The following is a 14,157-nucleotide window of genomic DNA, read 5'->3' as shown; positions in this document are numbered from 1 at the left end:
TCTATTCTATACAAGGTCTTTGGTTAAGCCGAACTGTCAAAGTTTTTTTTCTTTTGGCTCTTATAAGGAACAGACTAAGATCGTAAGATTATTCTGCCTAGTCTTCAGTACATTTTCCTTGCTGTTTGTTGAATAAATAATGTATTCCGTAATATTTTGTCTTATCCGATAAATAATACCTTATGTAATTTAGTTCTCTTTTGTCAAATTTCAGTAATAAATAAAATCTTCAGTAATCTTTTTTCTAATATCAAAATCCAATAAATACGTCTTCATACAGAAGCCATTAGGAAGTTATATTTTACTATTATATCTATATTACTTATAGTCTTGTTACTTTAAAGAAAACACGTTACACTAATAGTAAACTATAAGATTAAGCCGCATCGTCGATATCTCGCTTTAGCAGATGACGGTGCTCGGGACTTCAAACGATAATAGCATAGAAAGGTGCAATGCAGTGCGGCTAGATCTGAGATCTTCAATTCGAAAAGGGAGTTCTTTGTAAAATCAGGGTAATAATAAAATAAAAAAGTTTATATTTAAGTTACATTTTTATTAAAAAAAAATTGTTTCCAAAGCAAATATTGTTTAACATTCGCATACAATTGGAGCGAGTTACAATGATTTTTCTCACATTCTCGGCAACTTGATGCAAAGTACCAATAATTATGTAAACCCGAAAACAGTAAGTACGCGTACAGTGTCCGTCATATACTCCTGTACAAGTCATCCTAACGTTTTGACATTATCATATGGTAATATTGCAGTTACACACATTGCATTCATGCTTTCTTTCTTGTTTCTAAATTGTCTACTCAATGACGAAGAGTGCAATAGTTTTCTAAGAGAGTTTCATAGATATCCTCAATGTTGAGGATATCTATGAAACGGTTTTAAAATGCACTTGACAGGCGTAATGTTCCATACACTGGGCTTTGGCACTACCATGAATTACAAACATGTGGATGACACTTCACTCCTACTGGTTGCGAATGTTATATCAAGTTTAAATGCACATTTTACTAGGGTCTCGGACACAGACGACAATCATAAAGCATGTAAAACATAGCTCGAAAGTGTAACCAGCTGATAAATAAAGTAAAAACAAAAGACAAAAACATCGGCAAAATAATAAGTAGACAGTGCATTGTTTTTATAAACTAATATTATAAATTACTGATTTTGGTAACAATCTCATGAATATGATATAACTTTTGATATTGATCCGTGTACCGGGATCTAAACAAAACATCAAAAAGTCGGATCGTTGGGTAGTGCGCATGTAACAGAACTACATCGTCTACACATGTAAAGGAACATTACGAAATAACTACGCTTTCCCGATATAAAAGAGTAATCTTAGTATGTACCATAATAAATATCTATCAATATATATTCTCGATCAACAAATATAATTTAATATAGGCAATAATATAATACGAATTTTTAAATCTATTAACATTATCACAATATGAGTTGCGACGACATTATGCCGTCTTTTTATAAAATTATGGTTCGTTTGTAATTCTTTAAGTATTTACAAACTTCACGATCTTATATTGTACAATTCGTCTTTTTAAGAAAAGATAACTATCGATAGCGGAGACTCCGTCGGCCGCGGTCGCGACCCGCCGCGTCGACTGCGATCGAGTCTCAAATCATAAGTACAAAAGGGAGAGAAGCCTCTAAAGAAACTAAAGTCCTAACGCGGCGAGACCGTCGAGATCGCAGCGCCCGCGGGACGAGGGCGGGGCCGCGGCGTGAGGTCGCGGCCGACTCTAACTAGCTACGTATAGTATACGGTATGTACATCTCACGTCTCGAGATCGAATCGAATACTGCGGGCCGTTTTGTGCCGGCGGGCGCGGGCTCATAACTCGACGGAGCCGAGGTCCTGGCGCGGCGCTCGCGGCGAGGGCGGCGAGGGCGGCGAGGCGGGCGGCGGCGACGCGGGCGGCGTGGCGGGCCGCGGCTGGAACTTGCCGGGCAGCGACGCCAGCGCCGACACGGCCGCGTCCATGTGCGGGATGCGCTTCATGATCTTGCCGGACGTGATCAGCCGCCCGAAGCCCTCCTGGTGCGCAAACGCGTAGCCCGACCGCACGGACCTGCTGAATCGACACACATTAAGAAAAGTTGTAGCATCAAAACCGTTCGACATCGACGATACTCCGTCGCGTTGTCGATCTGTTGATAAAGCGTTAGCGAAGACAAAGTATTCGCGATCTTAAACGAACGTTTTATTACTCCAAAGGAGTAATTTAATATGAATACTATGAATAGGTACTTTAAAATATCGAAACTGTCGTACAACTTTTTAGATTATAAAGTATCACTTCAACTTGTTTACATATGAATCGTCCTTTACAAATCACATCCTAACATCACAATCAAAGTAAACGAAGATACAGATCTCTGTTGTTCGTCCATAAATTACACAAACGGCTCGAAAGTGGCCAGGGGCAGTCGTTTAAAATAGCGAATACAGAGCGCCGTAGCGGTAGAGGTAGGCGGAGCAGGCGTACGCACCGGCGGGCGCGCTTGGTGGAGGGCGTGCGCGGCGCGGGCTGCGCGGCGCGGCGCCGCAGCGACGCGCGCAGGCGCTCCGCCAGCGTGGGCCGCGCCCACGAGCACGCCAGGCGCCACGACACCACCGGCACCATCAGGATGATCATCTGCACCACACGCGCAATATTCACTAACAACAACACTACATACAAAAATAAATCTACTTATAGACTTGACTACACAACATGGAACGATACTGCATTCATGCTAAGCCGCTCAACGGAAAATGTGATGCGTTACTAAGAGCGAATTATTGTAGGAAAAAATGATTGGTTTACTTTGTATAAATCAAAAGTACTGCGTGCATTATTGATTGTGGCGCCATCTGTTGCATGTGGGCGGAACTAGGTGGCCAACTAGTTGGGTTCACCACAAGCTTTATAAGACAGATATTTGCAGACACAATAATTAAACAATGGGGTTTGGTTTTTTTTTTAATAATCTAGTCCTACGAGTATAATGTTTGTATGTGTACTGACAGTGAGCACGGCGGTGAACCAGAAGGTGGCCTGCGTGAGCGCCACGGTGAGCGAGCCCACGTAGCGGCCGCCCACCACGTAGTTGTAAAAGTAATCCAACACGAAGTAGGACACCAGGGAGCCCCAGATCGTTATGTGGTTGAATACCGTCCAGTACGTCGTGTCCAGTGCTATCTGTAAGCAAATTAAAGAAGTATTTAAAAAAATATTATGCAGTAAATGATAGTCGTAAAACAATGGCCCCGACTCCTGCAGACACCTCCTAATTTTACTAAGTTATACCTGTCATTTTCTTATCCACCGAAAAGGAAAGGGACGGATGATTGACGGCTGTTAATTTTACGAAGAATGAGCAAATGAATGAAAAACCCAGGCGAATCAAAATGGTATCTCGCAGGTATGCAAACCGTTTGACGTGTGCTGTCAACATGATTCTGTCGGGTTACTGACCAATGTAAATTTTTTAGACGGTTGTTATAGATTTGTGCTTAAAATTGACGTGTGTTCCATAAATTTTATGCTTGTCGATTACCCGTCCCTTTCGAAGAAAATGTAGAAAATTGTAGAAAATGACAGATATAACTTAAAATAAAATTAGATACTGTTTACAGGAATTAGCACCAATGTTTATAAACACGAAACTAGTTCTGGAAAACCAAATATATACATGGTTCTTAGCCCAACGAAACTTGCATTATCCTGATATTAATAAAATAAATTACTATATCTTACTAGGAAACAAAAATGAAAATATAATACTTACTTGTGTAGTATTGTCAATAATCAATATAGTTGCAACTACACTGCCTAATAACATGTGATCTGATAATATCTTGCCGTCGGGCGCTAAACCGTCCTTATAAGTACCTGAAAACAAAACAACAAAAATATAAGAAAAATCGTCGGCAGGTCATGGAGTAAGGAACTTGATTCACCATATTGTTTGTTTGAGTGTCTTGCCTATCTTAGGAGGCGGTAACAAAGAGGTTCTCTAACGGCTTGTGACTGTGTGGTTAGGCTGGTTGCACTTTGGACGACTGAAAGTGTCTTCATAAACAAGAAACAAACAAGAAACATTTATTGAGAAGCTGTGTAGGTACATACATGCAGGTGTCAAACATTATGAAATTGTCTCAACAGCATGTCCATGTCGGATATTACAAATAATGTCAGTATTAAGCATCAAGGAATTAAGTAAGTACCTAATAATTAGTCACATTATAAACATTTGTCAATTTTAAATATCATTGTTGTTGAAAATATTCATTCAAGTCATAAAATTCCATATCAACTAGCCAATTTTTAGACGTTTTTTAAATGTCTTACCCTCTAACAATTTTATTTCGGTGGGTCATACAAATTCAAGTCATAAGAAAATGACGACCATTAATAAATACTTCTTTCTTTCAACTCGCGCCCGGTGAGTACACTCCAGGCCACAGTACACTTCGCATTTACAATTCGTACGAGACGAATGAGACAATGTTCTTCTTCTTGTCATGCCTCTCCACTACTGGAGGTTGGCGAGCTCATGTAATGTGTGCCTGTGTCTGGCCAAACGAAATAGCTCTTCAACCGTCGCCACCTTCGTCCATTCTTTGATGTCTAACCGTGTAAGATAGTCGTTACATGAGACATATGGAGGCTCTTTGGCAGCTCAATAATAACCCTGACGCCTGGGTCGATGAGGTTGGTAATCGACTTCACAACCCACACGATGGAAGAAGACCATGTCATCCTAGAAAGAGTCCCGGCCTTATAATGTTGGTACTCACCGTAGGGTATGAGAAAGAGTACAAGGCTGGTGAAGCAGCCGTGTAGTGTCGACTTGATGAACTCTGTCTTGTTGAAGAGCTGCGAGGTGTGACCGGGCGCGTACAGCTTGGGGAACTGCAGCGACGTGGCGTCCGACACGTCCTGCTCGAACACGCCCAGCGCCAGGACCGGCAGTGACGTGTAGAACAGGTTGTACACCGAGATGAACATCTCGTCGAACACCGTCTGTTATTATTATTTTATTAGTTTCTGCGTATGTATATGTAAACTACTTTTCTGCTGGACAATAGGCAATGATTGAGAAAACGGTGATCGGCAATTTTCGACTTTGAACTAAATTAATAACATCAATATTAAATATATGATTCAAGAAAGAGCCTCAGTGTATTGTAGATTATGCTAAATGCTTTGTAAGAACTTTTCTAATTACTTTAAATTTTAAAAGTATTACCGACCTGCGCACTGAATCCACAGAAGAACGCGAACCAGAAGTGACAGACGGTGAACGCGAAGTTCTTGTAGAAGAAGTAGCGCAGGAACTTGCACATGCGGTAGTAGGACCAGCGGCCGTGGACCAGCAGTAACCGCTGCAGGAAGCGGAACTGCGCGATCGAGTAGTCTGAGGCGAGGACTGCCTGCATGCCTTCCTGGCCTGATATGCCTACGCCTATGTGGGCCGCTGTGGAAGGTTAGGTATGGTTAGTTTTATTATTTTATATGAGACAGAAAAAAGTGGCGTTACCTCTTCAAATTAATAATTTGAGGAGCTCGGTGGCGCAGCGGTAAACGCGCTCGGACTGCGATTGTTGAAGTTAAGCAATTCTCGCAAAGGCCGGTCATAGGATGGGTGACCACAAAAAAAGTTTTCATCTCGAGCTCCTCCGTGCTTCGGAAGGCACGTTAAGCCGTTGGTCCCGGCTGCATTAGCAGTAGTTAATAACGGTCAATCCGCGCTGGTCCCGCGTGATGGTTTAAGGCCCGATCTTCCTATCCATCCATAGGGAATGCCCGTGCCCCAGCAGTGGGGACGTTAATGTGCTGATGATGATGACCTCTTCAAATATTATGCAAGAAAAATCATCTTGTTTACGGGCGTTTAATTTGTAATCCTGAGACAGGTTCTTCTTACCATAAAAGAAAGAATACTACTACGTATAGAATGGTGACTCTCCGCCCCGCACCAATCGAGCACACGCCCTCTGGGTCTTACTTCAGTCTCACTACGCTAAAGAGTAAGGGAGAGAGCGCGCGGACTGTGTCTCGATCGCACTTACGCATTAGACGGCACACGGTAATAATGAGATTTTTCCAGGTTGTGCTCTTACGAAAATAATAGCATTTGACTTCCATAGACTTAACCACCCATCCGAATGCCGTTTCATGTCACATTCTTCTTGTTAAAATACTCTTTGGACTACCAGGACACTACTTTTTGATGTTCGTTTACAGAATAACCAAATCGCTCTGCGGGCTTAGCACCGTAAGCGCGCGACTCTTTCTCGCCTCGACATACGTCACCCGTCACTCTCTCACAGTACTGCACAGGAAGAGACAGACGATCTCTGTCACGGCGAGAAAAAGTCGCGTGCTTACGGTGCTAGGCCCGTTGGTGACGCTAGGGTTAAAACTAAAAAAATGAAGGATATATATGGCTTAATGAGAAGGCGATTCAAACGTACCTTTGATCATGGATACGTCGTTAGCCCCATCGCCGATGGCGAGCGTGACGGCCTTGCGGCTCTTCTTGATGAGCTCCACCACCATCGCCTTCTGTAGCGGCGTCACGCGGCAGCAGATCACTGACCGACACTGCAGCACTACGTCTAAGAACCTGCAACAAACATATAGTTACACGAAGAGTTGTGGATACCAATTTAATGGTACCACTTACGTCATCAATGGACTAGCAATGGCGGATTGACATAGGATTGAGCATACCTGGTCTACTTATACCATGCATTAACCAACCAGATAACGGCCTCCGCGGTCCAGTGGTTAAGCGTTGGGCTCACGATCCGGAGGTCCCGAGTTCGAATCCCGGTGGGGACATATCACAAAAATCACTTTGTGGGCCCTGGTTTGGTTAAAACGTTGCAGGCTTATCACCCGTTTGTCCGAAAGTAAGATGATTAAGCCGTTGGTCCCGGTTGTACGTAGTCGTTACACGAGTCATGTCAAGGGCCTTTGTCAATAATAACCCTGACACCAGGGTTGATGAGGTTGGTAATCGACCTCATAGCCCACACGATAGAAGAAGAAAAAGAATCAACCAGATGAGGTATGAACCATTGTCTACAACGCTGTGTTCCTTCACCGCTTAAGACATGATAATCATTTAAGATACAGACATGATCATGCGGCCTTACCATGATAGTGAAGAGTTCTGCCAGCTAGGTAACCACGACTAAACTTACCATGCGCTAAAGAAATAAACTTATTTTTTTAACAAAGCACTTACTTCTCCTCGAGTTTGGGATGCAGGCAGTGTACGAGCGAGTGTCCGTTGATGACGATGGCGAACCCGTTAGAATCATCGTTGGTGTGCTCGTGGGACTCGGCCGAGTACGGCCCGCCGCCCGACACGTACTCGTTGCTGTAAATACAAGCGGACTCCACACTGTCAGTCGTTACTTCACACTCCAGACTGACAGTAACCATAGACACCAAACTGTCAATCGTTAATTCAAGAGTTTTTGGTGGGGATTGTAGCAGTGGTGGGCTCTATTTTACGCATTTAGACACATGCGTGTCTGGCGGGGATTATTACATTTGCTTCTATTTAAAGTTACTCGGGATATTCTAGAAAAAATATATAGCTTTTTACATACATACATAAACTCACGCTATTTCACACTGGGGCAAGCAGAGACTATAGAATTTATATAATTGTATATAAAAGTAATACGCCATTTACTTCAATCCTGACATACGTCTCTTGCCTCCTCCACGTTCATCAATCGTTTCATACACGCACGCCAATTCACAGTAGATCTAAACCTACTTATATAGAATTTTTGTTAACTAAAATTTGTCTTTTAAAACAATCATTTCGGTTTTACGATAACCAAAATATGATTTTCGAAAAAAATATTAGGAACTTAAATCTCGTTAGAATTCTGATTATAGTGATCATATCAGAATTTATTATTGTACTACTAGCACAGTTATATCTTGCAGCATAAGTCAGTCAATTTTAACAAATTAACAATCCAGCATTTTTAATAACCTTTTTTTAGCTTAGCTTGACTAAATGAAATGAAAATACTTCACACGATTCTAGCACAGATTCATACATAATTGAAGCGAAACCGATAATTTATTCTTGTCTCTAGTGTCTATAAAGCTTTATTTATTCAGCACATAGAACTTAAAAACCGTTATATTTTTATAATCTATACTGTGACAAAAATGACTAAAAGAAAGAATTTCAGAGACAACAAATAACTTAGATCGCTATTTATATATTTGTACTGTGGTGAATAAATATCTGTATTTTGTTATAAATAAATAAAATAAATTATGCTGTTGATAATGAGACGTACTTCACTTTACGGTTTCAACTCCTATTACGTAAACCATGCTAAAAGTGTGGGGTGTAAAGGTAATTCGTAAGCGAGCTATCTGGGGTATATTAAGTTTATTTTCATTGGTTTTATGTTTTAGCTCACCAACGAACCTAAAATGAACATAGTAAGAGAACAGTAGATATTCATACAAGCTATTGGATAAGAATTTGCTTGCATGTGGGTAACGGAACACTAAACTACATAAACTGATGAAAATACTCAAGCTTCTGCTGTTTAAAAAAGGAAGGAGAATAATTATGTAGTCAAGTGTTCGTATTTACTAAAGCCCAGACTCCACCATGTGAAGATGTGCTGAGCTGTGTATTAAGTAACCATATTGGTAAGTAAATAACAAAAAAAACAGTTCATTTACATGGTATAAGAAGACCAGGTATGCTCAATCCTATGACAAGCCGCCAAGCACGTAAATTTTATTATTGAAAATTAAGAGAATTACTGACTAATCTATTTAATTACTAATACTTGTCACACATACAGGGTGTTAGTGACATCGTAACGAATACTCAGAGGGATGATTCAGGCCATGATTCTGAGTTGATATCAAGTGGAATTTTCCGTCGCAAAATTCATGTTATTTTTTTAGTTTTTTTAAATTATTTTCAATTCTATACTTTTGCGATGGAAAATTCCACTTGATATTAACTCAAAATAATCAGCTGAATCATCCCTCTCAGTATTCGTTACGATGTCACTTACACCCCATACAAGTACATACAGTAGCCATACAAGTAGGTATGGGTGTATGTGACACTGTAACGAATACTGAAGGAGATGATTCAGACCATGATTCTGAGACGATATCAAGTGGAATTTCCTGTCGGAGAAGTCATGAAAATTTTAGACCTTTTTTATATTATTTTCCGTTCCATACTTTTGCGACGGAAAATTCCACTTGATATCAACTCAGAATCATGGCCTGAATCATCCCTCAAAGTTTTCGTTACGATGTCACTAACACCCTGTATAAAATGTCTGTAAGTAAATATTTTATTAAAAGTTCAAAGTTTCCTTGCAAAGTAAATATAAAAACATTGGTCGTGGGTAATTTATTTTTTTACGAAATGGCAACGCAGGGTGTGATGACGTCAGCTGGGCTAACCTTGAAATGCTAGCTGTCAGTTTTGAGCATACCTGGTTTTCTTATACGTTATGTTGTCTACCGACTTACAGCACAAACCTACAGCACACCTAAGCCTAACCTTGGTGGAGTCCGAGCCATACGGTTGAAGGAATTAATCTACTGTTATATTCCTACTATGGTATTACTTATTAGAGTGTTGATGAGTGCCTATAGGGTCTATCATCTAATTAGTGTCGGGTTAGATATTAAAAGGTTAGAGAGAGAAAGAGCTCTCGGGTTGTGTACAAACATACAGACAGGGTGCCGGAAACACACGAGAGTTAGTATCAGAGGAAAGCGTAACCACTTCAGTTCACAGTTTGGAATAAATCTATTAGTTGTTATGTACTTTATACACCTTCAAGTACAAAGTGACACATACAACTTCAACATAATATATACAACTTTTCAAGTAATTAATTCCACTAACATTTATTATGGGCTTAAATATTTTGTAGTAATAGGAACAAAAAGTTAGTAGACAACATTAAATTACTTCTTCAATACAATTTGACAATATCAATAGCTACATGTATACAAAGCGGAATTCTAGAATTCGCACCTTTTTATGATTTACAAGCCAAATAATGCGGTTCTAAAATACATAAGAACTACCCATTGATGAGTACAAATTACATTATGAGTTATGTATATTTTTACTAAGTTCGTATACGCATTTTTTTGACAAATAGATAAAAGTATTTATTTGGTCTACAGACTCGCATTATAAGGTACTAGACACCGCTAGTCAGTCCTTTAAGTCCAACGGACTCCGTGGTCCAGTAGTTGAGCGTTATGCACACGATCCGGAGGTACCGGGTTCGAATCTCGGTGGGGACAAATCACATAAATCTATGAGAGTACGTAGTCGTTACTTAAGTCACGTCAGAGGCCTTTGCGGCTGTATAATAAGCCTCACAACAGGGTTGATGAGGTTGGTCATTCACCTCACAACCCACAAGTGCTTTAAGTCCTTCATAATGTTTTTTTTTTTTAGAACGACGAATATAGGTTAACACACGAGAACCGGATATATTAGTTCTCTCATTTTGGTGCATGCATACTACTTGTCTTTCCCTTAAAATAAAATGTTATAGCGTATTCACCGTCTGGGACGGACTTTAGGTTTATGTAGCGACTTAATTAAAAATGCGTACACGACCCTATATTGACGAAGTACGATACCTGGCAAGCCACAAAAACTGGCAACTGAAGTCGATTACACCGACACGCATAGCGCCGTGGTTGGCAAACACAACTTGTTACCGTAGTAGTGAGTTTACTTGCTTACGTCACTTGGATGATCAGAAACTTTAACGAAGTCCAGGATACTACAGTCGATTACTATTAGAAAAATACACGTACCAAAATAACAATAATAGTGAGACAATAGTCAAGAGGGCAACCTAGTCAAATGAGATACTTTTTACTCATATACGTCAAAACGGTACGATATATTTCTATGGCATTCGTATACAAATACAAATGTATGACGTCATCAAGAAACGTAGTCAAAAGTCGACTTTTTGTTAAAAATTGGGCATTTATTCATCTTAGACTGGCTTTTATATCTGAAAGAGTATTTTATAATTTATCTTTGACTCAGTCAACTAGCGTATTAATTTAGTGCTAAATATCCGCGCCTACCTATACTGCGTAGCAAACTATGCGATGACGTCGCGTCATCGCTCATGACGTGAGCAAGTACCCAACCCCACCGCGACGGCAACAGTCTTCGCCAACCACAGCCAGCACAAACACGTCACAGTGGACAGTACAGAGCGATGCATGAAGAGGCTCAGGCGTGATAACATAGCTCTTTGTCTCTCTACCTGTGTGGTATTGTGTTATGTTCCCACCTAAATGTGACGACGGAGACGGCGGGCGCGTTGAGCTTCACGTTGGCGGCGCGGCCGGGCGACGGCCGCGGCACGGCGCCGCCGTTGGCCGTCTCCGGCTGATTTTGAGTTTTCGGGTCTGTCGAGCCTGGTGATGAAGGTTCTGGTTGAAATAAAATGCTTCGGTATTCTAAATTAAAATTCAAAAATATCTTTATTCAGTAGGTAACATAACGAACGTCTCATCCGCCTAAAACTACTGCAGCTTCTCACAACCTGTATAGCCGGGGAAAAGAAGCTGCAAGAAAAACCTCGGCACAGGGCCCTAGACGTTCTTTAAACAAATAAGAATAAACATAAAATATTGGTATACAATTGAGTAACTTAGCTGCCTAATATCAGTTCTCAGACAGTTAATCCCACGCATTCATATCTTCTAAATAATAACTAACTTTATAATAATCTTTTTTGTAAAGTTTTTGTTTAACTACTGTCTTAAAACAGTTTAAAGGCAAATTCTGATAGTCAATGGGAATCTTATTGTAAAAACGTATACATTGCCCCTTAAAAGATTTAGTAATCTTATGTAATCGACTGACTTGTAAAGCAAGTTTATTTTTAAAATCTATTCTAATCTAGCCTACAAGATTCCACCTTTAGGCGAAGACCTCCCCTTCCTCTTTCTATCTTTCACGGTCCTATGCGTACTCCGGCCAGTCCCTGATGAACCGAGCTTTCTGTTAGACCAACGTGAAAGGTGGTGAGCTGTATCGCTCTTTATAATGGCCGAGCCAACTGTGTCAATGAAATCTGCACTTAAAGTCAAATAAATAACACATTGGTGACAGTCGCGACCGGGGTTCGAACCGGCACTCCACGTTCGAGAAGCAAGCCGGTGTACCACAGGACCATAGAGACTATATACCTAAACATGGCTACAAGATATAGCGTGAGAGCAAGTCTGACCGTGTGGCAGGAAGGTGTTGACGACCCGTATGCTGTCGCGGCACTTGGCCAGCTGGCGCGCCACGTCGTCGTGTCCGGCGCCGTCGATCACGAACACCTCCGCCATGTCGTCCGTCAGCAGCTGGCACGAGTACCCGATGTTTATCGCCGTCTCTGTAACGATTGTGATTGCGACTGTTACCATAGATAACACTAAGTACAGAATGGCAACTCTCCGCTGCCTACCAGCGGCTGAGCTGGGTTTACCTCAACCCCCTCGGTCTTACTTTAGTCTTCAATCGTATGGACATCTGACATCACACTAACAGATGCGCGTGTACGATAACGTCAATGTGTAGTGGCTGTGTAAAACAAGGTGTTTTGTATGAAGTGTCCAGTGGGCTTATCACCGTAAGCACGCGACTCTTTCTCGCCGCGACAGAGATCGTCTGTCTCTTTCTGTGCAGTACTGTGAGAGAGTGACGGGTGACGTATGTCGGGGCGAGAAAGAGTCGCGCGCTTACGGTGCTAAGCCCGCAGGGTGTGCTATTACACATCCATACTCGAATAGTGCGTGATCGCGTTTTGGTCCTCTATTTCTAAGCGTTACGCCCACTAATTAATTTTGGCCTGTTTGGAGAACGCGTGATTTACAGCGTAGTGTGGGATTCGAACCCCACTCAGTGCCTCACAGTGGTTCTGAACCACTGATTTCGACTTAATGATTTTGAATTCATGTTTGGAGCATAGATAATTGATAGAATAGAATAGAATATGTTTATTTATCAAAAAACTTAAACATGTATACATTACTGGTGGACCCCGCACTAGGGAAACCCTGTATCGCAGATGTGATATCACGTGGTTTCCACGAGTAGAGCCCGGTTAATGGCAATAGGCTCGCCCCCTGTTACATGGGACTTAAACATAACTGGCGAGGGGAGGAAGTATAATACTATACACCTCTGCCTTCGGGGATATAGGCGTTATGTTATGTCACTTGATAAGTATTAAAAAGAACTGTATGACAGACATATGACTTGAATCGATCGCTGATTAACTATAGTGCACGAGCGCAGCCTTATTATAACAGTTTTCTCTGTATTAACAACAATAACCTTACCTTGCTTATCTCCTGTTAATACCCAGATCTTGATTCCAGCCATGCTTAGATTTGCTATCGTTTCCGGTACTCCGTCTTGCAATTTATCCTCTATCGCTGTTACTCCTGAAAGAAAACACATAAATAATTAACATTGCAAATAGTGTTTAAGCATTGCGTCTTTATTTTTATTTTTTTGGTCGAATCCTATCGCAAGCTCGTTGCTCTAGAATGCATTGGCTGATTAAGGGTGTAGGGACCCTAGTATAGTTCCTATCCGTTACCTAGATGGCGTACGTATAGCGCATTCACTATAAACCGTAAATAATTCTCATTTACCCGGTAGTAGTTTCTAATAATAAGTAATAAAAATAACATTTAAATAGGAAGTTGTCAAGAACTTCAGACCCAGAGTAAACCTGAAGAAAATAGGAAAGGTTTAAATTTTTTATTATTTGTAGGTTCTTAGACCTTCAAGTAGTGGCAAAAAGGTATAGATCTCATTTAGCTTAGTTTATCTATGACAGACAGACAGTGACAGTTGACAGTGGCTGCAAGTTGTCTTTGATTACTTGTGGCTCTGCCCACCCCATTAGGGATTACGGGCGTGAGTTTATGTATGTATGTATGTGTATGTATCTATGACAAAAAAAATGACGATCACCGAATGGTGTACACTTACGCCATCTATTGTCGCCGAAACGTATATAGCGAGGGTCCCAACACCCTTAAGCATTGC

General features: G+C 41.0%; 1 protein-coding gene across 5 annotated transcripts in view; it reads right to left on the bottom strand.

The window, feature by feature from the left end:
- Window positions 1–535: 535 nt before the first annotated feature.
- Window positions 536–14,157, bottom strand: part of LOC126370919 (probable phospholipid-transporting ATPase IM) — a 75,488-nt gene continuing 61,866 nt past the window's right edge. For 3 of the 5 annotated variants that reach the window (XM_050016043.1, XM_050016044.1, XM_050016045.1), the window contains 11 exons: window positions 13,440–13,544; window positions 12,338–12,490; window positions 11,366–11,519; window positions 7,285–7,419; window positions 6,506–6,657; window positions 5,282–5,505; window positions 4,826–5,051; window positions 3,814–3,917; window positions 3,051–3,224; window positions 2,533–2,678; window positions 536–2,114 (listed from right to left, as the gene is read on the bottom strand). In XM_050016043.1, the coding sequence (XP_049872000.1) occupies window positions 1,874–2,114; window positions 2,533–2,678; window positions 3,051–3,224; window positions 3,814–3,917; window positions 4,826–5,051; window positions 5,282–5,505; window positions 6,506–6,657; window positions 7,285–7,419; window positions 11,366–11,519; window positions 12,338–12,490; window positions 13,440–13,544 (1,814 nt within the window). In that variant the 3' untranslated portion in view covers window positions 536–1,873. The remainder of the gene's footprint in view (window positions 2,115–2,532; window positions 2,679–3,050; window positions 3,225–3,813; window positions 3,918–4,825; window positions 5,052–5,281; window positions 5,506–6,505; window positions 6,658–7,284; window positions 7,420–11,365; window positions 11,520–12,337; window positions 12,491–13,439; window positions 13,545–14,157) is intronic. The other 2 variants (XM_050016041.1, XM_050016042.1) reach the window with 2 other exon arrangements.

Source organism: Pectinophora gossypiella, chromosome 11 (genome assembly GCF_024362695.1).
Source record: "Pectinophora gossypiella chromosome 11, ilPecGoss1.1, whole genome shotgun sequence".
Lineage (NCBI taxonomy): Eukaryota > Metazoa > Arthropoda > Insecta > Lepidoptera > Gelechiidae > Pectinophora > Pectinophora gossypiella.
The sequence above is the reverse complement of the archived record's forward strand: the minus strand, read 5'-3'. Positions and strand labels throughout refer to the sequence as shown.